This window comes from Macrobrachium rosenbergii, chromosome 42 (assembly GCF_040412425.1).
Source record: "Macrobrachium rosenbergii isolate ZJJX-2024 chromosome 42, ASM4041242v1, whole genome shotgun sequence".
NCBI lineage: Eukaryota > Metazoa > Arthropoda > Malacostraca > Decapoda > Palaemonidae > Macrobrachium > Macrobrachium rosenbergii.
In genome coordinates, this window is record NC_089782.1 from 6282080 (window position 1) to 6309326 (window position 27247).

Genomic DNA, 27247 nt, shown 5'->3' on the forward strand with positions numbered 1-27247 from the left:
CATCAGGGACTAATTTTCGTATTTTCACGTTTTTGTCACTTCTGCAGCAAATGTGTGGGAAATTATCATCATATGCGACCATGAGAAGATGTGAATATCCTTCTGTAGATCCCTGCATGGACTGCAGGCTGTAACTCACTGCAATAAGGCATTCGTGCGCAGCTGTGATTCTGCAGTAACATTGTCTTGCTGCATAGCCTGGACGCCATACATATTTTCGATTATTATCTTTTATCTTATTTGAGATACTCTTCTTTAATTAACTAATTTGCCCTGTTTCGTTGACTTCACAGCTTTTTTATTATTGTACATTATTCTAATTTATATAGAAATACACAATCGCAAGTGAATAAGGATAACTATATTGATGAAAAGCAAGTGGTAAGGAGAAACTGATCGATTAATTGTTAGAACAAAGTATCAGAGTAGATAGGAGAATGAGCTGATTTTTGTAACTGTAAGAAGAGGTAAGGTAGAAAGTATACGAGTATGTGAATACATTTCATTCAGGCATAGATGATAATAGGAGGTAGACTTGTTAGAGAAGGGTCATGAGTAGAACAGTGAAGGCTATTTAAATGAGTTTGATTAGATGTGAACGAGAAGTGTCATGAAGTTAGTGGTCGAAGATTTTGATTATTTAACAAAGTCAGGTGATGGGTATTTTAGTGGAGCATGAGTGTTGGCGAGTGCCCGAACCTAGGCCCGGCGCTCACTTTCGATTTCGTCGTTCGTTGCGATTGGAGCGGGCCCTATTGAAGCATGTTTGAATGTCAGTCGGGTGATTTCTCTGCCAGTTCTGGCATGATTAAGGCTAGTTATCAGCGGAATCGAAGGAATCGGCTGATGAGCTCGGAATGAACAATTAACGCTTCAACAAAGCCGTCAAACAGGTTTTTCGCAGACTTCTCTCATTCAGAATTGATAGTTTGTGCGTGAGTGGTGTCTTTGACGAAGCCTGAAGGACCAGAAATGTTACTTATCAAGAGAGCTCACGCAAGTACAGTTTGAAATGCCAAACTGTGGGTAGATGAATAATTCTGGACAAAATTATTTTATTTTACACAAAGTCAGTTACAAGCATGTTTGTGGAATGTCAGAGGCAGAGATATTCAGACAGCCACAGAAGGAATGCTGCTTATCAGCCATTAATTAAGAGGCTTATAGGGAAGTGCCTTGAAGCAACAAGAGTGGGTTACCAGGAACATAAGCGACCTCTAAATTTCATTTTGAAAGGAACTGAGAACATTTAAGGCATCGAGGATATCGGGCAGTGGAACAGGAGCTGTGTATCATCCAACTCTGTAGTACTAGGACTTGCTATTCAATTTCCAACACCCGAAGTAAATGAAACTCAAATACAGTTTCATTTTATTGATATCCATACAGTACTTAGTAATCATATATTGTGGTAGAAGCAGCGTTTAACATCTAAAGAAAGGAACAAATTGTAATAATTGCAGATATAATAATTAGAACAGACGTACTATATTGTGGCTTAATTCTTTTTAATTGTAATAGAGGGACATCAGCTAACCCGCCTCTACAAAAATAATAGAAATATTACGGATTGCTTAAGAACGTTGTCAGTTATATCTCTTCTAATCTGCAAAGCTTGTGGATATACAAAGGTGACAAATTATTTTTAAATTTTAATTGAGATTTTTGGAGGTTGTTAAGATTAGAGGAAACAGCCCAATTTTCCAACTCTTTTTACAGTATGTATATTTACAAATTCAAGCAACTGTAGTTATTGAAATATTCCATAAATCTGTTTCGAAGTAGTCTTTCATGATCAGCAGATCGTATGTTGTGTCTGATCAAGATTCACGACAAAATTCATAGTCTTCATCTAAATTACATCCGCAGTGCCAAATCTGTCGGTTATTCTGGACGTCCCATTAAAAAAACTTCTTTGCATTTGTTAATATCCCTCTTCATAAGGTATGCAGTGTTCTCGCGTCAATGCCTTTCCTTGCATCAGATCTCTTAACCATCCTCTCCTTCATTCACCATAACTTTACAACTAATAGTGTAAGTTTTTAGTTTTCTGTAAATGAAAACTATTGTGCCGGCTTTGTCTGTCCGTCCGCACTTTTTTCTGTCCGCACTTTTTCTGCCACCTTCAGATCTTAAAAACTACTGAGGCTAGAAGGCTGCAAATTGGTGTGTTAATCATCCACCCTCCAATCATCAAACAACAAATTGCAGCCCACTAGTCTCAGTAGTTTTCACGTTATTCAAGTTTAAAGTTTGCCATAATCGTGCTTCTGGCAACGATATAGGATAGGCCACCACCGGGCCGTGGTTTAAGTTTCACTGGCCGCGGCTCACACAACATTATACCGAGACCACCGAAAGATAGATCTGTATTTGGTGGCCTTGATTATACGCTGTACCGGCTGTACAGAAAACTCAATTACGCAGAAGAAACGTTTATTACTTGTTTATTAGTGCATCCAAGACAGTTGTGTGTATACTTCTGTCTACTCTCTCACCCAGTTCCTTAGTTGTGATGAAAATCTATTTATTAAACCTCTCTGCAATTAGTATTGTAAGCAATCACTTAAATGCAGTTGTGTCTTATAGAGGTCAATAAATTTAAATATCAAAATTTGCATCCAGAAAATTTTACATTTTGTTTTCAAGTTGTAATTGCCACATCTCCACTTACCTCATTTAACTTTAGAACTGTTTTTTTTTAGATTACATTGTTTGATTTAAAGTTTGGAATCCTCTCCATGCCGTTTTCTGTAAATCTTTCTCCCGTAGGGGGGTAGCGCCGTCAGTGCACCTTACGGGGTGCACTGTATGAATTACTAAAGGTTCTCTGCAGCGACCCTTCGGCCCCTAGCTGCAACCCCTTTCATTCCTTTTGCTGTACCTCCATTCATATTATCTTCCACATTGCTATCCACCATCTCTCCTAATAATTATTTCATAACAAATATTTCATATTGCAGCTGCGAGGTTTTCCTCCTGTTACACCTTTGTAACCTTTTACTCTCAGTTTCCCTTCCAGCAGTGAATGACCTCGTAGGTCCCAGCGCTTGGCCTTTGGCCTAAACTCTATATTCCATTCCATTCTGTAAATCTTTTAAGATATTGCTGTATCTCTTTCTTCAGAGAAGGTTCGATGTTTTTTTGTTTACTGAACCATAGTTTGACAAGGGTTGACAAGGGCATTGCATTGCTCATCCATTTGTCTTCACATTAATAATAATGAAAAATGCTTCTGTAAGAAAATGCAAACTTGAATTGATTATGTATTCTGCATGATTGTTGGATATAAATGATTGCAGAAAGGCATAAGTAAACATTTAGTTCTATTGTGAACATGAGATGTTTTTGGAACTTTGAAGAACGGAATGGCTCCAGAGCTGTGGTATTACTCTTGAGATACTGAATTGACAGAGAGGTTATAAACAAATATGTGAAAGGGAAGAAGTGATGGATGTATATGAATTATAAAAACGTATCATTGTGAAATTTATACAAGGGTTACGGAGAGGCTGGCTATGAGGAAGGTAGATGGAAGGGTTTTGAATAATAGAAGGGATTGCTTATTGCTCTTTAGTGGAAGAACAGTTGGATTTACATAAGTAAAGGTGTGCGGATCAAGTACTTGTTACGAAACGGCTGTGTCAGGATATTTAAGAGTGAAATGAAAGCTATATGTGGTATACAGTGATCTTCGTAGAGATGTGGTTCACTTATGAAGAAAATAATACTCTCTTATTAGTGGTGTGAAGTTCTATTGAATCAAATTACATCTTATGTAGAAATGTGTACACAGTAGACAGATGGTTTGTTGTAAAAGTGCATTACTTACTGTGGTATGTTGTCCTAAATTCAGTTTGATATTTGTGTGACTGGAGTGATTGTATAAGTTAAAGAGAGTAGAATATAGAAGTGAAAGTGTATGGGATAAGATCAAGATTTATTAATAAGATTAGAAAGTATTGATGTTTTTTTTATAGATAAGTGAACTTCCATACTCTTCAAATATTTGAAAGTAATTTTATAAACTGGTTAGAATGAATATTAGCAAGAGTTGGACAATGAAGGTAAACAAAGATGAGAAAGATGGGGTGATGAATTTTAATCTGAAGGGTAAAAATGAAAGTGACTGAATAACAGAAGTATGTAGAAATAGTTGCTGTGGTGACATTAGATTATACAAATCAGAGCAGATGTCCCCCTCGATATGGGAACACCTTGACATGGTGAGGGGGCTCTTGAACGCCAGGAATTTGTTCCTGGGTTTGAGTCCAAGAGTCCCTTATATAATTATATATTTGTGGAATTTTCCACTTTTGCTAAAATTTATTGGACCTGTTAAACAGGAAAAGATATCATAGCTAGGATTGGGTTTATATCCGAAGCTAAATTGTGGGAACTATGGTAGGACCATCAACTGCCCGATAATATTCGGACCTGAGAGTCATCAGATTAATAGCTTAAAGGCCGAACTGTTCTTTAGGGCTGGACCACGGATTCCAGGGGAAAGGGGGTGGGGGCGGTTCTGGTTTTGGGGATAGGACTCTCGGCATTCTATCCAGTTTGCCCATAACATGATTAGGGTAAGGATGATTGTATTCTAGTAATATTGTCAGTCCTAGCAAGTGGGTTTGGCTTACACTTTGGCCACTCTAATCATGTTGTGCCAATCCCCCGTTAGGTAGGGTGGGCTGATAATATCTTTTTAAAGGTTTCAGGTTTATTTAATTTAAATTTTTTTTTGTCTCCAATCTTTATGAATAGTAACCATAAGGATTTAAGTACCCCTGGTCCCTTTGATGGTACAGTCTCAGGACAGTTGACGACAGCGGGAACCTCCTCTGACAACCTTTGTTTGGAAAAATCCAAGAAACATACTAGTGTAATTACACTGGAACCCTATGCTCCAGTGCAGAAAAAACCCAAAAGAAGTAAATGTCGTCTTGACCCAACCTTGACTCACTTTGACTCCCTCTTTGGGAGTGGAAGTTGGTCAAGATTCCTAACCATGGAAGCTGACCAAAATATTTCAGCCTTAAAATTAGAAAATTATCTATTAAATCGACATCCAACGGCAGAAATGTCGTTCAGACAAATAAAGGAGAAGACTTGGCTTATAGAAGCCACAGCAAAAAGTCAGTCCGAAGACTGTCTTTGAAAAATATAGATAACATATATTAAAGTGGAAAAACACGATACTATGAACAGCATTCGGGGTACCATTGTACTTCCTGAAAATAACAACGAACCGATCGAAAACAAAAATATATTATTAGACTCTTTCAAAAAAAGAGACCCTTATGTCCAGGATTGTGAGGTATGTTGTATCAAGTAAAAAAAAAACAATAAACAAATATTAAAAAAAGCAAAAATAAAATTGAGGTTGAAGATCTACCTCAAAAAATAAAAATTTTAGGCCAAAACAGAGAGTTTAGACCCTATGTCCCAAAGCCACTACAGTGTCAAAACTACAGTAAGTATGGGCACACAAAGAAAAATTGTAGAAATGAACCAGTATGCGCTTATTGTGGATCTGCTGAACATTCACACATTGGAAGTGCAATGAACCAAAGTGTATATAAACTGTGGGCAGAATCATCATGCAAGATCCAAAGAATGCATGTATTATTACATATACAATATAGAATTAAGAATGTTACAAGAAAGAACAGGGAGTCTATAAAAGAGGCTAAATTATAATTGAAAGTGAGAAGAATTCAAGATCCTGCTAAGAAACTTGCATATTCTTCGATAACAAAAACCAACAATGAAGCAAAAATACTTACAGATAGAACTAACAAAAGGCAGGAAAAATCTCAAGAAGAAAATAATGTTTTACAGAAAAAAATTAATACGGTAAAGAATCAAGAAACCGGCACAAAAGATATGGATAACATTTTATCGAATTCTTTTAACATGTTAATGCAAATAGGAGCACAAGAAGATACTACTACAGAAGTAACAGAGGAAAGTTGTGAAGGACCGGAAATTAAAGATAAAAAGAGACCTCTGGAGAGAACAACTCCCCCCCCCCAAAAAAAAAAAAACCTGTTATTAGAGCAATATCGGTTAAACCAAAGACAAAGGATATGACGAAAGAACAAAAACAAGCCAAGAAAATACCTTTATCTCCTAAAATAATAGTAAAACCTATGTATTCAGATATCCAAAACACTGAAGTTAAAGATAACAATGACTATGTCAAGGGAGAAGAGATTACTCCATCACCAATAATTGGTACAAGAGCAAATGAAACAAGGAATGTACATGAAAACACATGTGGATATAATGATTGTTTTGTAGAATTGTGCAATAACAACAAAAACAACAAAAGATGGTATAACAAACATTGTAAGAAATTTTATGAAATATAGAAAAAAAAGAAACCACAGATTTGAGCACCCATGAAAAATGTGGCATGTGCATTGAGCACTTAGTATATTATAAAGAAAAACAAATGAATGTCGTGAGTAAATTATTAGAAAAAGTCCAAGTTGATAATAAAAAAAAGAAAGCAAAACTCGACTGCTATAATAAAATATTTTCAATAGCTCTATTATACAATGGAATGTAAATGTAAATGGTCTACAGACCAGATTACACTTAGGAGAGATGTTATGTTTACAACATGTTAACAAAACAATATCAACATAGGTAAATATACCTTAGCATCAACATCACGAGAGGAAGAAGGAAATGTACGTACTGATATATGTACAGTCACTCAAAAATGTTTTGCATCATGTTCCAGAAGTTTTCGTTCACCTAACAGTAATTTGTTCTTTTGATATTTACAAGGAAATGTAATTTAATCTTTCTTATTCGATTTTTACGTTATTAATCATACGGTTAACAAATAAAAAAGAATGGAAGTGATAAAAAATTCATATTACGACAAATGACATAAACATTTTGAAAAATTTCACTTCAGATGATCTATGGTAGGCAAAAGAGTCAAGAAGAAACTATATTTCGAATCCAGATAAAAGATCATTGACTAATAAAATGATATTGAATAACCATCAATTTTTATATATAAATAAAAAAGAAAGAATTCAACCATTATCGTTGTCAAAAACAATTCTGAAAAAATCTCATAACGTCGTATGTTATCAGACATTCCTGACTCCACATTCAGGAAGGAAAAGTTTAAACTGTCTCGTCACTTGCACCGATAAGATAGGCAACATGAAAAGCCGCACCACAATCATTAGCTTGCATAAGACTAATGTTTCTATCGTAGATATTGCTTGGCAGCTTAGCGTAAATAAAACAACCATGTATAGAGGATACAACAACTTGGTTTGGAGAACGAGGAAAAATGATAAATTCATTGTAAAACCTGGAAGACAACCCCATTGTTGCACTACTGTTAAAGATCATCATCGGATGATCAGCTAAGGAGCAGTCCGCCTAACTCCCCCTGACAACCGATGTTGCTATAAATCAGAGAACATTGCGCTCTCCCTTCAAGTTGCTGCTCAAACCATCCTAACAGGCTACATGAGACAAGATATTATTTCATCATAAAAAAAAAAAAACTCCTGCCAGAAACACTTTGTATCAGCGAAACACAAAGAATAGAGGCTATGGTTTGCGTTATAATATAATCCAGTGGCCGATGATTTTTTTGTACAGTAAGCGCCACAAAGTGATGCGACAGATTTCAGAATTGATCGTAATTCTTCAGAAACTCTCATTGGGGTTGCCAGTTAGTAAATTTTATTCCAATTATTGTCATCCTATTTATCTGATAAAAGTATCAGTGATTAGCTATTAGAACAACAGAAGGTATTTTCCAAGTGAATGGTCAATGCTAGTTTAATCATCATTTATAAAAAAAAAGAAAAAAAAATCTCGCAAAATGAAAAAGAAACATCTGCGGCTCTGCATTAGGATGTATAGTGTTCACCTAAGTGGCTGCAGAAACTGTGCGCATAATGCGTTGGCCTAATGTGATTTATTGTAAATTAACTTTCTACATTTATAGCCTTATATCGTTGTTATTATGATTTAGCATCTGATTAAATGAAATTATAAATAAGACACAATTTGGTTGTAAATAAAAAAAAACGCAATCCTAGTTATATGCGCGTTTAGCATTGGCTACATGATTGGGCCTATTTTAATAAACAATGAAATATATTTTCCAGTTTGTTATTAAATAATTTTATCGGATTTCTCAATTGCGCATATCGTAAGGTGGAATTGCGTTCTGAGTCACCAAACAAGTATTTTCGGGACATCTTAGGTTTCGAAAACAATTTGTTTTAGTGCATAATTGAGACTATGCTTGTCCACGATCCAGAGGTTGTGCATATGCTTTCCAGAGCATAATTTTAATTCGAGGATCTCCCGAGCATGACTGAAGGCCTAGTGCTTGAATCTTAAAAAAGGCGTCTGGTTATTCTGACTAGACCAAAAAGGCCCCTGAGAGAGAGAGAGAGAGAGAGAGAGAGAGAGAGAGAGCAAACATAACAGGAGATCCCTCAATTAAAATGATGCTCATAAAGCATATGCACTCGGATCGTGGACAAGCATAGTCTCAGTTATGCACTAAAACAAATTGGAAACCTACGAAAATACGTGTTTGTATTTGACCCAGAACTACTCTAACATTTTCTATTCATATGAATATATATATATATATATATATATATATATATATATATATATATATATATATATATATATATATATATATATATATATATAATATGTGTGTGTTTATGTGTGTGTGTGTGTTGTGTGTAAGATATAAATCCCCCAAATCTCATGGATTTCTGTTATACTTAGTAATACTTGACTGGATCGAACTGACTACTGGTTGCACGGGGAAATATGATTTTTGGGTAAATATCGGAAACGCCCTTATGATGCGCCCACTCATTTTCAAATTCAGTCTTAGATTTCACGGTTGGAATATGATTAGAAAGATTTGAAGTAAAAAAGTTTGAAGTGAAAAAGATGGTGTTAATTGTAGGGTTGAGGTAGAGTGGCGGGTGGTTGGGCTGTTTCGTTTTCCGACTACACGAGGTAGTTGCTTACGACTGCTTTCTTATTATTTTTATATAGCGAGTCTGTTTCCCAGGTTTTGACAGGATAGGTCCCAGCGTCGGTCCCTAATGGTTCTATCTTTGCCTAAATAAAAAGACAATGCCCAGGAGAACTTTGTATTGCAAGACTTGCTGTGCCCGGTACTAGGCCTAATCACCTTTCTCTCTCCTCAATTTTGCTCTCTTTGTCGCATCCAAAGATTTACTTCTTCTCTTTATCTTGCTCTCTCCTCTCCCTGAAGAATATTTTTTTGCGCTTATTTTTACCCTCTCTCTCCTTTTATTTGGATATCTAGTAGATGGTTGTAAACATGATTTTCCATAAATAAGGTTTCATTATCATTGAGCTTTATAAATACGTACTTGACACACCAGAATCTTTCAACTTGGGTTTTTGTGGGATTACGCTAAAAACTATCATCGTTAAATCTTACTCTCGCTTATCAGTATATCAAACAAGTAATTATTCTCTTTAGGAAATACTAAAGATATGTTAACATAACTGGCAATCTCCTCTAAGTCTACCAGTTTGAGAAGACGTTGCTAAGTAGATTATAACTTTTCCTGCAACGTTCAAAAAAACAATCATGATTTTATAGTATTAGATAAAAGAAATATACATTTTCATTTAATCTATTTCATAATTATTTATATATATACAATATAAAAAGAATATATATAAATATATATATATATATATACGAAACATTTTAAAATTTATAGATATTAAGAAATTTAAAAACTAAAAGTCAATGAATAATCACAATTGATAATGAAACAAAATCATGACATTCTCAATGAAAATTTGTCCAAATATTTACATAAATAGTTACATTTATTCGTTGTCAATAATGAAAAGCAAAACGATAACATATATTCAGTATTTTGTGCAAGAGCCTAAATTGTCAATAACAGCATTTAATCTCCTCGGAACTGAGTCCATAAATTCTCACATATCTTGGTTCCTCTTAAAGACTCCACACAGATGAACAGTGGTTGATGAGTAGATGTTTTGATTTGGCAGCAGTGCCGTCCCATTCTTTAGGGGTCATAATGGAGAACGAGGTTCTCGATGGGATTGAGGTCTGGTGATTTGGCGGGCCAGTTAATCCGGATGATTTCAGGATGCCTTTTAAACCACTCCTGGACGACACGGCTGTTATGAACAGAAGAAATTGTCCATAGCTACGTGTATGGGGATAATGGTCAGGAAGCAGGAGGGCTCTCACAGAGGAATCAAAACTTCCTCCAGCGAAACAAAATTTCGACATACTGGTGACCATTTAACCGTTCATGAATAGGGATTAAGCCCCGAGTCCACAAAATGCCATCCAACCCCAGTGGCAATGCCGGAAATGAGAAATTCTGCCACTTAAGACATATATGCATAAATTTATCCTCAAATCTAAATAGGGGAGACAATATAAATTTATATATATATATATATATATATATATATATATATATATATATATATATATATATATAGATATTATAGATAGATAGATAGATAGATAGATAGATAGATATAGATGTAGATATATATATATATATATATATATATATATATATATATATATATATATATATATATATATATATATATATATATATATATATAATAAAAACTCCATTATTATCTTAGGCCTAAGTCAAATAGTCAAATATAATTATTCACGTAGACTAATAAAATATTATTTTGGACTAAAAAAGAATAAGCTAAGACTTGTAAGTCTCAAGTTAGATTAACCATGTAGCCCATGAAAAATTTTTAAAAAGTAAAGAATGTATAGGCCTATACAGTAGGCCTGTATATAAAATAAATTATAGTTACACATATATAAATGAATCACCGTAGGCTAAACAATTATCAGGGATTGGTTATTAATCTAATGTGGTCCAAAAACACCTAAATAATCAATTATATGCATTATTGCCATTATTATTACACGATGAACCACGCCATAATTGTTGGATCCCACTGTAGGTTAATGTTCGAACACAAGTAATCTGACATACCTTTTTTTCCTTGGACGCCAACAATAAAGCCTTCCTTTCTCGTCGTTAAAAAACGTTTTCTCATCGCACCAGATAACATTTTCCCAGAAATTGCTCTCCATAGGAAAATATTGAAGATATAAGCCAAGTCGCTGTTCTTTGTGGAATTAGGTAATATATAAGGCTTCTTTGCAGGAATTCTGCTTTCAAGTCCTTCTTCTCTCAAACGACGTCTTATGGTGGTGTTTGATATGTGGAGGCTAGTTTGTCTTTTAACTATTGTTGATGATGTTATTGGATGCTCTCTTACAAATCCAATCATCTGCCTGTCTTCCTCTTCTGTCGTGCAGCGAGGTCGACCAGATCTTCTTTGATTTTCTAGTCCTGCTAGTCCTACTTCGTTATATCTCTTCAACCATCTATATACAGTTGCTCTGTGGAGATTTAAACGTCGTGCTATTTCTTGCACTGGGTTCGTGTCCGATGCAATTCAATACATGCAGATCTCTAACTGATTCTGATGCCTCGGTTCGCGGTCTAATCACCAGCTGATCCATCTTGATTAGAGTTTACGTAATCACTGTCAGCTGATCCATCTTATCAGAGGTTTATGACCATTTTTGCGAAGTGTCAGAACAGTGTTCGTCCGGTAGCTATGACTACGGCTGATGCTGGAGGCCCTCGGTCAAGCCGCACCAACCCCACCTAAAAAAAAATACTGGTAGGCACTGGCTAGCGATGGGGTTATTAGGGCAAAGACACCCTCTTCTAGTAGGACACGGCTGGTGATTCATAGGTTGGGTAGATAATATTACGTTGGTGCCGTGGGTCGAAACCGAAGCCAAAGCTGAAGTAGAGTCCGAACGGTATATATAGTCCTAGAAGCTGAAATCAAACTACCAACCACGCCCAACTTCTCTGTTGAATCTAGACGCATTCATGGTTGATTATGCTTAATGTTACGAAGATTTTACATTTATATTATATTGCTACTTGCATGGTTTTATACGTCTTTGCTAAAATAAATGATAATACGCTATGATATTCAAAATAATTTTTTCCACATTCCTCTAAATATACGTCAGTAATGTTGGTAGTCCTGTGTTGAACGAAAATTTCAAACTGTTTCGTTTCTACAGTTTGAAGCAATAACTAAACTTTGAAATAATCAATATTACCGCAATTTTTTCTTATGATTGTTATAAATACCATAGATTTGATATTTGTGCATCATATGTTAGCTTTATTTTGCTTGATAGAGCTTTCAATGAAGGAAAAAATAAGTTTTTGAGCTACGTGCTGTAGTTGCCAGTTAGTGAATTTCGATTACAAAATCCTCTGAAATTTGTTCGTCATCACTTTTGGCGCTTATTGTGCACGAGTCATCAATATTTTGGCGATGAGTCATTAAAACATTCTAATTGATAAGCATGGTAATCTTCAAAAACTGCTGGGATTTAGCATTAACCAAATTAATGTTGAACTTCTAGCTAATTCTACAAATTCTTTAGAAACTTAGATAATAATGGAAATGGAGAAAAAATATTAAAATATAAGAACAGTTAACTTCATTAAGAGGCATCAAAATGATATGTCTAAAAGTGGCAATGACAAGAAATTTGAGAAATTACACATGATAACGGCATTATATATACCAAATATATATATATATATATATATATATATATAGATAAAATATATATATATAATATATATATTTTATATATATATCTATATATACTATATATATAAATATATATATATATATGGATATATATATAGTTATATCCTTCCACATATGAATATATATATATACTATAGCATATAGATATATATATATATATATATATATATAATATATATAATATATATATATAAATATATATATATATATATATATATATATATATATATATAAAATATATATATCCTCCAAAGATGTATAGTATATATGTATGTATGTATGTGTGTAATTATATTCTGATTGCCTTTGACAAAAATAGACAGGGGGCAAATCTGTTAGTCTAGTTCAGTATATTTTTATAATAAGTTTCACTAGTTCACAATATACATAGGATTAGTCATTCAAAAATTTAATTAATAATAATGTGAAGGAAATCTTTTACAAAAGTCGTATTTGTTGATGTTAATAAGACTAATAGTTCAACTTTAACTTATCGTATGCCTGTCTACAAAGTTCACACATATGAAGGAGATAAAACAACGATAGTAATGGCAGTTGGAGATCTGAAAATATTAAAACATAAGAACAGCGATGACCTCTGAAGTATTATAGTAACATCCTTTAATGAGCGAAAAATGACAACAGTAAGTAGTATCAGAAAAAGCCCTGTTTAAGGAAACTGCAGGTAATTTCTCGGACCCACCACTAGCGTTCAGTTGTTTCATGCGCTTACAACAGAGTTGCCAAATACCGCCAGATGTCGCTATTATAAGCTGTTGTCCGAAAAGTTTTGAAGTATGTTGCAAAACTTTCTTGAGTGATTGTACATAACAAAGTAGTTTATAACAAATATCAGGTGTTAAAATTCGGATAAAAAGCGATAATTATGTAATTTGTAATTTATACAACCAACGTAATAAAAATTATGACATTGACAACTAAAGAATTACTTAGTAATGCAAAGGAACGTACATTAATGGTAGGTGAGTTTAATGCTCACAACCCAATGTGGGACTGTAGTTGTACAGACTCAAATACAGCAGGATGTAAAATAGAAGAATTCAACGATTCATATGACATGTGCTGTATAAATGATAGCAAAATCAGCACATATTTTTCTAAAACAAATGGAACATTTTCATCAATACACTTGACTTTATGTACAGCAAACAGAGACAGATTGGATTGGAATACAGTTGACGACTTGCATGCAAGTGATCATTTCCCAGTATTAATTTCATCATTACAAAATAATCCCACAAAGCATGTCCCTCAATATAACATTTATAAAGCAGATTGGGAGCAATATGAATTCCACACTAGGAATATCCCACCACTTGAATATTTAAAAGACTATAATGAAACTAATAAATTTTTTGTTGATTTCATTAAAAATTCAGCTGATGAAGCAATACCAAAATCCAAATCTCATCCAACAAAACACAAAGTCTCATAGTGGTCTGAAAAACTAACAGAATTAATAAAAATAAAACACCAAATTGGAAGACGATTAGAAAATTTGAATAGAAAGTTCAGTAAAATAAATAAAACGTTACCGATATTAGAAGAAAATTTACAAAAACTGACTGTTATTATTAGAAATTGATACATTAAAACCTCCATATAACAAAATATTTGCAAAATTTAAAAGAGAAGTAATTCAAGGAAGAGTCATTTCACTGAGGAAATATGTATTAGGGCTCTCTGATAATACTCCCATACAAAAAAATTGAAAAAATTCCGGAAAATAAATGGTATCCTATGTCAAACCACCTAGACATGCCATAATAAAAGATGGGAAAAGAAAACTTGAACCAAAAGAAATAAATAATGTAATAGGAGCAAATTTGGCAAAAGTAAGTAGTGACAAAAATTTAGCTGAGCATTTCCGCGCAAAGAAAAATAGTATAAAATTAATAACAAATTTTAAATTACAGAAGATATATATTATAATAGAAAATTTAATATGGAAGAGTTGGAATTTGCTCTGTTGAACAGCAATAAATCTGCCCTGGAGGTGACAGTATTTGTTTTGAAATTATCTGCCATTTAGCACCTTTTTGCAAAGTCATACTTATTAGAGTTTTATAACCACTTATGGCTTGGAAATTTATTTCCTGACGATTGGCATAAGCTATAATTATTCCTATCCCCAAACCTGGAAAAGATCCCAGTATGTAAACAATTAAAGACTAATTTCTTTAACAAGTTGTTAGTGTAAATTACTAGAGAAAATGGTAAATGCTCAACTAACATGGCACATTCGAGAAAATAAAATTTTGACTCCCACTCAATTTGGGTCAAAATATAACAGATCGACACTGGATTCTCTGTCTTGGAAGACCACATATGAAGAGGATTTGAACGAAAACAAATTACTATAGCCGTCTTTTTTGACATTGAAAAGTCATATGGTACTAGATGGATATATGCAATATTAAAAACGTTACATAAAAACAGCATCCGTGGACATTTACTTAGGTTTATCTAAAACTTTCTGACAAATCGCACTTTTCAAGTGAGAACTGATGATTTATTGTCAAGTACTTAAAATGGTGTTTCCACAAGGAAGCGTCTTCAGTGGCACACTGTTTACTTTAGCAATAAATGATATCAGTAATAATCTACCTATCAGAATTGAAAGTAACTTGTATGTGGATGATATTGCCATATATTATTCAGCATCTCGCATAAAACATGCAGAGCGAATCATTATTAAAACTATAATAAAAACTGATGAATGGACCTCATCTGTAGGCTTTAAATTTTCTATACAAAAAACTCAAGCAATAATGTTTTATAAAAACAAAACGTGGAAAAAAGGTGAAGAAATAGATTTAAAAATCAGAAATCATTCCATACCAATTGGCCAAACAGCAAAATTTTTAGGATTAGTATTCGACACTCACTTGAACTGGAAAGCCCACATAACATACATGAAATCAAAATGTAAAAGAGCATTAAACCTAATTAAAAAACTATCAAACACTACATGGGGAGCCGATAGACGTACCCTTACCTACTGTATAAAGCAACAGTGCTGTCTGTCATTGATTATGGAAGCGAAATATACTGTATGGCTCTGCATCAGATGCAATGCTGAAAACGTTAGACCCAGTTCATAATGAAGCCCTAAGAATATGTTCAGGAGCTTTTCGATCATCACCAAAGCCATCTTGACAAGTGGAATGTGGTGAACTACCTCTCTCTCTCCACAGAGAGCTAGAAACAATGAAGGGTGCTCTGAGAATTCGGACAAATGATTCTCCAACCAAAAATTAGAGCTAGAAGATTGTTTGAGTCGCTAAATATAAATATACGGTTACCTTTAATAGTAAAATTACCTCCTCCTTGGACAGTGAATAAAATGAGAATTTGTACACACTTGAAATATTTATCAAAAAGTTATTCATGTACTCCAGAACACCATAGGCAACACACGATGGAACATATGATCCGAAAAGGTCCACATTACGCAATATACACTGATGGATCTAAGTCACAATATGGAGTGGGATATGCTGTAGTATCCTCAGACAATACGTATCAGTTCTCTCTACCAGATAATGCCTCAGTATTTGCAGATGAGTTATGTGGAATAGCATCAGCCATAAAAATAATTAAAGAAGCCTCAATTAATAATTTTGTGATTTAGAGCGGCCAGAAGCGCTATAGAAAGCCATTTAAAGCTATAATAAAAAAATAATATTGTACAATAAATAAAGTTTTCACTACATAAATTGTAATAATGGAAAAAATATTGAAATATGTTGGATCCCTGCCCATGTAGGGATTAAAGGAAATGAAGAGGCTGATAAAGCAGTCCACATGACAAGAGCAAATGTAAACATCCATATTTTTTACTATATAAGATATATAAAAACAATCATTGTAAGTAAATGGCAAAATATATGGAGCTAAGAATCTGAAAATAATAAATTAAAGCAGATAAAATCCAGTGTTGGAAAATGGAGTTCATCATAGAGAGAGACACACAAGTAATTTTGAGGCGTCTGCGAATAGACCATACTCGTCTGACACATGGACACTTAATGAACAGTCCATGTGGCCCTCCTCCCAATTGCCCAGATTGCAAAGTGTTGATAACAGTCAAGCATGTCTTATGTAAATGTCCAAAATAGAACCTGCAATGATTATCAAATTTTGGAAGTAGATCAATAAAGGAAATTTTGTCAGAATCTCCTACATTTTCAGTAATACTAATTCTAATGTTCATGAGGAGCTGTGATTTACTTGGTAAAATATAGAAAGTAAATAATGGAGATACGAAAGCCCTTAGGCGTCTAATGAATTTTAAAACCACCAAATTTTGAAATTTTACTTAATTTATTTTAAATTTGAATATACCTTTTTAGTGAGTATAAATACTGTATATTTGTTGTGTGAGTGTGTACCAGCATGAAAGCGAATCCTTTTTGCAGTTTTTAATTTCATTTTAATTCATTCACCACTGCCAAGTGACCTATCTGGTACCAGTGCTAGGCTTCTAGCCTAGACCTGTCATTTCATCCGAATCCTTTGGGCCAGCCCTGTGAAAGCTGATAGTCAGCTCAGTGGTCTGGTTAAACTGTTTTTAATAATAATAATAATAACAGAGCAGATGTGCTATAGTATCTGAGAATCTAGGAGCAGATGTGCGCAATTTATGGAATAAAGGAAACGCCTGTGAAGGAAGTTTTACAAATTTTTCTTGTGAAAATGAAGTGAATTTACTGAACTGAGCGAGAAAAGAAGATAAAAGATGACAGATATTGAGATGAATGTTTGCTTAAAATATAGGGCAAGGAGGGTTGGAAGCTGAAAAGCTTACAGAAATTAGACAGCTGTGGTAAATTGGTTGTAAAAGATACACAAGAGAGCTTGTGGTTTGTTTTGACCATTGTGTGAGAATAGGTGGATATAGTCAGGTAAAAATGGACTGATTTTGGGATGGAACTGTAGAAAGTAGAACTGTATGACTAAAGGAATGGCAGAATTTTCACATCTTACAGGAAAAATTTCGTAAATCCAGGAAGTGAAAGTGTGTGTACGATAAGAGGTATTGGTGAGAGTATGAAGAGCGTCTTCTTTGTTGGTGAACAAAGCAGTGTGAGGCTGTGGAATAATTGTCTCGCGGTTCATCCATAATTCAGTAATTAAAGAATTGAAGTGGCAATGATTGACACTTCAAATTGCACTGAGGCAGTGGTATTAGTGTACAGGCGAAGAACCTTATTTTTATATATATACCTTTTTTTTATTGTGCTGGAAGAAAGTTAAAGTTATTAATAATATTCTTGCATTCCTGTTAAATTCCTCATAAATTGTCTTTGTTTTGCATAGTAGAATTACCTTATTCATGTACATTTGTCCTTGGTTACATATATTGTCCACAGCGTTTCTACATATTTAGATCCCATGGCATTCCTAATGACTAACAAATTAGTGCAGTTGAAAGTTGTAGTGGCTGTTGTGTCATAGCACTATAGCCACATTGGTCCTTGGTCAGTTAGTAGAGTTAGTAGAAACTACTGATCCTCATGGGCTTTTCCATTAACTACTCATTTTGTCCTATACTATCGTTAATATTTAGTCTACAAAACACTACCAGACTTTATTCTTAGTCATCTAATTGAGGTTGCAATCAATGTTACCAGCTACTTATATGAGAGCTTACTAATAATGAAGAGGAATCTGCCCACCAGTAGGCTCTTCTTGTGCTCGTTAACCAAACAAGGCAAATTTGAATTAGAGCTTCATATGGCTGGCCGGTACTTCTGAACACTTTTCTTTAAGATATAATACTTGCTTAAAGAAAAATTTATTTTTCTCAATACTTGTAACACCTATCCAGGAGATGGTAGATACTGTATTAGTAAAATGATAGGCTACTATAAAATTGCCGTCATTATTTTTAAGGGAAGCTGTGTACTTAAAAATAATTTCTCGAAGATTGTAAGTAAGATTTGTAATTTTATAAATATTTAGTATCCTGGAAATATTCTACATAGTGGTGTATTGATAAAGTATATGTAGGTTCATACCTCTTGAAAGCCATTATCTTGGATTGGTAGATGTTATGCACACAGTGTGCCAAGCGGGCCAGTAGTGGTCTCGTCAGACTACTAGCCTCTTCAAAAAGTAACCAGAATCCTCCTTGCACGCCACCACTAACCATGTTACTGATACTCTGATGGGAATAATTTACACTTATTAATTTACAGCTGTTATAGCAACATTAACATAAATACACATATAAATTGCTAAATATAGGAAAATACAACATGAATACTTCTGATTAGGGAAATTAAGATGTTTCATGGATGGATTGGGAATTCTTTGAATTTAGTCGTTAAAATCTACAATATCATTGTCTCCATCAACAAAGTTAGAAGGGTATGTTGTCTGCCTGTCCATTTGTCTAAGTGTTAATGGGATATGTAAAGAATCGTTAATAGAATTGCATGACTGTAGGTGGAAACATTCATTTGGTGGCTGCATCCAAACGATTAACTCTTTGTGCACATCAGTACAAATCAGATAATTTTGTTTCTCCTTATTTGGTAACTGCATTTAAAAAGAATTACTTTCACCAACAATCTGAAAGAGAAGTCCCCTCTCAACTTGTAAGGTTCCGTGTTGATTCTGACAGCAAGCTGGTTCTGGTGGGTTGGAATGAGTTCTGCTAAGAGCTCATGTTTTTATTCATTTTAAGTAAAGCTGAAACTAAGCAAAGTAACCTTGACCACAGAATTGTGGCATTTTATAGGAGTGACTTCCCAAGCTTAATGTAGTATTCTCTAATCAATTAGTTTCTGCTTATATGTTAATCAACTTAAATATCTTACATAATTGAAAAAATCATGAATTACCAAGGAGTCAAAACCTGGTTTGTTCCTTTTGATCTTAAGGGGTATCATATCATGCTCCTAATTATATGAACACTTGTTACAATAAGGATGAAGCCTTCTGGTGTCTCGAAGTACTGAATTAATTGATTCAAAGAGAAAATCATGATCTGGGTAAGCACCTGGCCCGTTTTCAGTGGCAAATCACTTATCATGGCTCTTTTAAAGTACTGTAACTCATCTGGAACATTTTGGAATAACAGGGTTTAACTGTCCCATGGAGAATGTATGTCGTCGTCATAAAAATCCATTTAACTGAAATAAATGGTTCACAAGTGTTATCGACATTTCACTCATTCATTTTTTCTGGTATTTTATTTCATGGACAAATTCTTCAATTTACGTCATAACACTGTAGAGTTACGCCATGTGTAAGGGGATATTTTGTACTACTTTTTCCTTTTTCGTTTAGATTTTAATAATTTACGTACATTTTCATCTATTTAATAATTTGTTCATTTATTTTTATCTCTATAACTGATCTTACCTTTCTGTATTTCTTATTACCTTCTGTTACTTCTTTCAAATGAACACCATATTCTTTGGAAGCTTGAGTTTCAAGTCAGTGGCCCTTGTGGTCTTCTTCCGTATGAATAGGGTTCATCTACTGAATAATAATAATAATAATAACTATAATAATAATAATAATAATAATAATAATAATAATAATAATAATAATAATAATAATAATAATAATAATAATAATAGTAGTATAACAAGTAGTGGACCAAGAACACTGCCATGAAGAACACCTGGGATTATAATCTTGTAGTCACTATAGTACCCATGAGAAACTTACCCATTGAAATCTGTTAGGTAAAAAAAATAAAAACTGGTCCACCATCTATTGTTCTTTTAAATTTTAATACCAGGGATTCTTGATTAACATTGTCAAAGACAACATTCAAGTGTAGGTACTAAGATTTGATAGAAAGCTTTACAAGCACCCAGATCCTTGTGAAAGCCAAACTGCAAACTAGGGAACATATGACTACTTCCAGTATAGACAGCCAAATTTAAAATCTTTATGTAATATGGGAGTTATAGAAATGGCGTGATAATTGGCAAGAATTAGTGAACCAACATTGTTTATTAAAGTCATCCATGAATGGAAGCGGCAAAGAACAGGCCATTGCACAAGTGCAGTGTCTTAGACAACGTATATACACATATGATCAGTGTCCATCTCCCTCCACCTAAGCTAGGATAAGGAAGGACCCAAGTGGTGGCCTTTGAGAGCTCAACTACCCCTGTAGTTGACCGATTGGCTCCCCTAACCACTGATCCGTAGCTCACAGAGTCTGGAAGATTGTGTTGTCAGTGAAGTCTATCAAACACAAGTGGGACTTGAGCTTGGGACAACCTCACTAAAGTCCAGCATAACAAACTGAGCCACCTCGACTGTATAATCCAGCAAGCAGACAAGTGAAGAGCTAACCAATGAGTAGTTTCACAGAAACAAGAAAAAACAAAGATATCATTTTAAACCTTTGTACACATTAAGTTCAAGTAAAAGATAACCAGTTTCACCGGACCTAAAAGCCTAATTAGTAAGTTTAGCTTCAGGAAAACAGGATTGAAGTATCATCAGTCACATCAACCTGAAGATGTGTAGGTTTAAGAGCAGGGCCACTCTTGGAAATTGTAATTCTTTTTGATTGAGGGAAGCATGGCATATAATTTACCAGTCTAAAAATAGTACAGTAGTTATAAATCTAACAGTTGTGGATTTGGAAGATGTTATTACGGAAGTTAATGGGTTGCATTTTATCTCTTGAGCACCTCTTGGTAAGTTTCTTAGAGAGGGGAGGAGAGAGAGAGAGACCATCTTGTTTTTTTTAAAGCAGACCTATGGATGAAATGTCGTGTTTGATAGTGAAGATTGAATAAGGACAAAATATGTGCTGAGGAGTAAATGTTAAATGCCTTATTTTAATGAATTCTTCCTCTTTATGTTGCTAGTGATACTTGACTACTATTTTGACTAGAAACATTGGTTGGTAATAAATTTCAGTTGTTAGTAGTTTTTAAACACGATGTAACACTTGTAACTTATGAAATGATAATTAGACCTCTCTGTGATAATAAGCCTAGTTCAAATCCACAACTCTGCACTGACTGGTAAGTAAGCACCACGGTATACCATTAACCATTCTTTGTAGTAAAGGTTGTGAAGTAAAACATAACCCCAGAACTTTTCTTACTACGACGAATAAAGTGATTTAAAATTTTTTCACCATTTAAGAAAATTTAATGTAACAAAAGCATTTAAAAGGCAGAGTCAACCTATCAGTTATTGACATGACAAGGAGAATAAAAAAGCATGTATTTGATGCAAACATGTGAGAGCATTTTAGAGTTATGTTTGCTGCCAAATAAAAAAAAAACAGATGGTTAAACTTTCAATACCTCAGGGAAGGGTGTAATCCCAAGAAAAAGGTAATGAAAATGTTAACGATGATCAGCGATGAGAACCCCCGTGATTTATGCAGGTTTGTCACATCACTGTAGTATCAGATCTGTCATTCTGAAGCTTATTGTAAAGTTATAGTAAGTGGAGGGGTGAAATGACGTAACATTCAGTATAATTTAACACTTGCAACTGCAATACCTCAGTCAGTACTGCTTTGGTATTTGTCAAGAAGCCATTCTTAAATATCAGAGATTTTGCTCTTGAGAAAAATAGTAATATCACGAATAGTTTTATTACAGATACTTACCTGCACAGGAGTATACATAGAGCAGTTAAAAGAAGCTAGATATTGCCCAACCAGACGTGCTACACACTTAAGTGTCTCTGTTTTCCCGGCACCAACTCCACCAACTACTACACCAACTGCAATAATAATAGGGATGTATTAAACATTAGTAAAGGTGTAAGATAATTGTGTCTGATGATGGGGTTAAATAGATATTCACACATATAATTTTGTCAAACAGTAATGCTACAGCAAGATCTGATTGTAACAGTGTCAGTACTCATACTTATAATATTGATGCTTAAGTGCTCTTAAGATTCACGGAAGGAATAATTTCTGAGGTCTTTGTTTGCCAGTGACCATGTGAATCATAAAGTACTTATCTATAACCTATGATTATTGGAAATTGGGATCTTTTATTAATATTTTAAATGAATTTTTAATAGGTAGAACCCAAAGGGTATGTGTTAATTGCCAGATGTTTCTCAAGGTAGCATTCTTGGAGCTTTGCATTTTATTATTTATACTAAGGACATGTGGCAATGCCTGGAGAACAAATTGATTGTGTATGCTGATGATGTTACTCTTCTAGCTGTTTTGTCCCCTCTCTTTGCCTTACATCTGTGGTTTCAGAATCCTTGAATAGAAATATGGCACACATTCGCGAGTGGAACAGGCTTTTGGGGTATGAAGCTTAACGCTTGTAAATTTCAATGTAAGATAGTCAGTTGAACCAGAACTTTTGGTTTGCATCCTGACGAGCATTCAAGTGGTGCAGTTTTAAATGTCAGTGGTTCTATTTATGAGTTTAGGCATATCTTTTGATAAGAAATTAACTTTGAGAAGCATATTGTAGAGAGTATCCTCTAATACGCCATCTCACCGGTCAATAAAACAAATGAAATAAGGAATATGCACATAATTCATTTATTTTAGTATAGTTCACTGTAGGACAGTTCGCTTCTATAAACCTCAACCTCACCACTGCCTTTGGGGGAGGAACCACTTTAATCTTCTTTTGTTCGTGGGACTGCCGAAATTCCTTAAATTCCAGGTGCTGACCTGGCTGGAGCTAATCATCATCTGAGGCAGGTCAGCTGGCAGATTGAACATGTGCGCTCCGCCATCTTGGAACTTCTGCCATGCTGTCAGAACGATCCCAACGCCACCTAGAATGAGCAGAAACGTAATCCTAGGAATTTATAAAGAGTCTTGGAAAGACACGTTCAACCTTAGATTTGCTCGGAAGCTGCTCTAGGACGAATGCCCTGTCCCTTGCTCCATTAACCTGCCTAATTCTAACACATGGCTGACAGTAACCAGAGTATCTTTTTGCTGTGAAATTATTCACTTGCCCCCCCTCACGCTGGCCCACATAAGATGAGGAACTTCATCTCTTGATTAAGGTAAAGTCCTGGATTTAAGGTTTTTTGTCTAGTCATGTCCCTATTTGTCTCCAACTATTTTTCTGCTTTCCTTTCATAGCGTGATAGACCAATAGTGAGGCCTGTATTACTTTTTATATTTGTGCTGTTTAATTTGCAGAGCATTGACGTGAAGTGTAACGTAATCGTAAAATATTTGAGTTATTGGAATTGACTTCAGTCTAGGCATCTTCTATTCGATTCCTCGATTCCTTCGGTACAGAGCTATTTTCGGTTGAGTAACCATAAGTGTTTCAATTACAGGTTAGGAGTTAGTCAGCTGTGGATCTGTGCATCATCTTGTGTGCATAGTGGCACTACATCATTTTGTCAATGCCTTATTTTATCAGCGGGCATCCCATTGTGTTCCCTCAAGCAAATCCCCAGTCACTTGCTCTTTCATCTTGTATCATGGGGCTGTGTTTGACTGTCCCCAGAATTACGCTACTGTTCTTGTGATGTGTGTTTTCTTTTGTAAATATAATTAAATTAAACCCCAGAGTTTACCTAATCACTCCTCTCTTGAAGTAGGCCTTCAGCTGTATTTTGATGTATGTCTTTTTTTAGCTGGTCTCAAGGCCCGAGTCCAGACTTTTTGTGTTACCTAAGGTAAGTTGTGTATTTTCCCTAGTATACCTCACTGATCTAACTAGACCCCAGCTAAAAACCATATGAATGTATATAATATAATGTTTTCTCGGTTTCTTGGCATCTTGCAAAAATGTTCAGAATGTTTAGTAATTAGCTACTATATCAAAGTTTTAATTATTTTCCTCTTCCTTGTTTGGAGTACTGTTCTTCACTGTGTTCCTTGGGTGCTGACTCTCATCCAGACTCTTGGATAGAATTATGTCATCAGTCAAGTTTATTTTACCAACTCTTCATGTTGACTTGCGGCGTAGATGTAAAGTGAGTTCATTATGTTTGTTGCATAAAATATATTACAAGGACAAACATCGTCTCGTTCTTCTTTACCTGACCTAGCTGTTTTTGCTTGCAAAACTAGACAGGCTGCTTCTGCATACAGTATTTTGTTTTCCAGCACCACGTTTAATACTAGTACAGTACTCAGTTTGCATGAATTTTATTTTGGTTATAGCTAAAATGTTGAATAGTTTACCTAGTACCGTCATAGAGTCTTCTGATCTCCAAATGTTTAAGCAAGGAGCAAATTCATTCCTGCTTTCTGCTGATGTCTGAAGTCAGGTGTATTGGTTTTATTTTTTATTCCCTCATATTTAATTATTTATTGCCTTATCCTAAACTTATCTCTTTGCAGGCTGATTTCCCTTTGGAGGCCTCTTGGGTTTATAGTCTGTTGACAATGTCCACAAGGGTTTTCAGCTAAAGAAAGAGAAAAAATAAATTCTCATATAATGTTAGATTTATGACGAAGTTTCTGGAGTTCAATTATCCAAGTAGACAGTACAGTGTCAATTTTGTATACCAGTAACAACAAATGTAGTTCGCTATGCATAACCAGTTTTCATTGAAAAATTAGTACTTCATCGAGAGGTGCCATATTGCCTCTTTGTAAGTTCATAGGTCTTTACCTGTCATCATCTTTATCCCAGCAGTTCTCATTCCATGGTATAGTGGCATATGAAGCTGCAGTGTTTTAAGATGTTTTTGGCATATAATAAATAGAATGTATGTGAGATTGGTTTTAAAGAAATTACTGAAGAATGACTAAAAGAGCTTGAAATATCAATAATATTATACTAAGTAAGAAATATGAAAGAAGCTCAGAATACTTATAAAAAGATCTAAAAAAATTAACTTTACTTCCTCCATTAACAGGGTGGCTGTCTGGTAAATAGTTGAATAACATGGTGACGTGCCTGGGCTTTTGCCCTAAATATCATACATCCATCCATCCATCCATCCGTACATTTTGAGCTTCTCTGATTGTCAGATTTAATGTAATGTATTGGAATAATGAATCAAAAGGTGTTTATCAAAATTAAAGATTCCCTTATTGCAAAATCAAAAGATCGTTCAGGTAACAAAATGAAAAATACCCCTGACTTTTTGTCTTTTGTTGTGTTGATTAAAAACTAGAGGTTTACAGAAAACAAGAAAATAAATCTAATAAAGTACTCAAAAATATCTAATTCAACTTAGGTGCATGCTGCAATAGAGATGACGGCAGATCACTAAAATCCCGAGTTAAACTCAACGTAGCTTATTTGCATAGGTATTATTATTTTCTCCGGTCTTATGTAACACATAAGAGGTTGATTAACCGACAAACCTCACAGGTATAATAGATATCACATATTCTTCAGTAGTCATAAGCTGATCAAACTGAAATGAAGATTGGTGTCAGTGAACTTGGTAGTTGTGACATCAAATAATTTTGTCTGTTTTGCAAGAACAATTGTTACAAAAGGAGTCTAGATTTTCTCTTGTCTCTGGACCAAATTCCAGTCGTAGTAAATTGTATAATATTTGCCAGTCCACATTATGAAGTGCACCATTGCAAATATTGTTTCTGCTGTGTGGAATTACTTCTATTAGGGTGCATCTACCCAACAGTAAAACATCACAAAAACAGGTCAGAAACTTATAGCTCTCATCACAAACAGGTTGAATACAAATCAGTGACTTATTGGTAGTCCAAACCAGTGCTTCATATGATTACACTTCTCCACTTACAGTTGTTGACTGGTTTTCAGTCTGTTTGTGATGTTTATGTGGCAAGTTGCTGACATGTTTTAAAATGCTTTACTTAGTGTTACATTTTAATTATTGCACCATTTACCTAAATGTTCTTTTGTGAACTTATTTTTATGGTTTATATCAGCTGGTGATTGAGTTTGATGAGCTCTCATTGTACTTGGAGTTTGAATAGAGGCTTCAGAAACCCCCATATATTCGTAACAATAGTCCAAGTTTTCTACACTGATTGAAACTTGGACCTTAGCCCTCCGACCTTCTCCATTTATAAGATGACTCAAATGTTGCAGCCAAGCATATGACCATCTTTCATCATGTAAATAAAAACAAAATATTTTATGGTTGGCTATATAGGGTATTAGATTTAAAATCATGTCCACTCAATAGAAATCACATTCTTGAGGAAGGTCATATATGTAGAATACTTGCTTACTTTACATTTCTGCATTCCTTTTCTTTGGAAGCTCGTTGGTTTTGAGGATGAGGTGTATTATAGTGAAAAGAAAGATGACTAGAATGTGAAGCAAGATTAGGAAAAGGAGAATAGGGAGAGGTTTTGTAGTGAGAGAGGGAAGAGACTGTGGATGTAGCTAGCATTTAAACCCAAGTTGGAGAAGGTAGAATCAGTTGACAGACCCAATAGGAAAATGGTCTTGGGTAGAATGAAGAATTTACAGGATGGTAATGTATTTTATCATACAGCTTAAAATTTGATCTCACTAAGTTACTTCTTTTACTCAAGTATTCAGTTTTGTTGACAGGTATATTCAATTTTTTTATCTCTATATGTCATGAAGAA

The 27247-nt window shown here is 34.4% G+C and overlaps 2 protein-coding genes across 2 annotated transcripts in view; both read right to left on the reverse strand.

Moving 5' to 3' along the window:
• The window catches only part of LOC136827723 (cytoplasmic dynein 2 heavy chain 1-like), a 22026-nt gene extending 21813 nt beyond the window's left edge, over positions 1-213 (reverse strand). Inside the window, exon 1 of the mRNA XM_067085186.1 lies at positions 140-213. Coding sequence (XP_066941287.1) covers positions 140-213 — 74 coding nt within the window. The remainder of the gene's footprint in view (positions 1-139) is intronic.
• Positions 214-10097: 9884 nt separating this feature from the next.
• LOC136827724 (dynein axonemal heavy chain 6-like) overlaps positions 10098-27247 on the reverse strand; it is a 126495-nt gene continuing 109345 nt past the window's right edge. Inside the window, exons 17-21 of the mRNA XM_067085187.1 lie at positions 26534-26754; positions 22367-22482; positions 18783-18928; positions 11365-11488; positions 10098-10241 (exon numbers count right to left, since the gene is read on the reverse strand). Of these exons, the coding sequence (XP_066941288.1) occupies positions 10098-10241; positions 11365-11488; positions 18783-18928; positions 22367-22482; positions 26534-26754 (751 nt within the window). The remainder of the gene's footprint in view (positions 10242-11364; positions 11489-18782; positions 18929-22366; positions 22483-26533; positions 26755-27247) is intronic.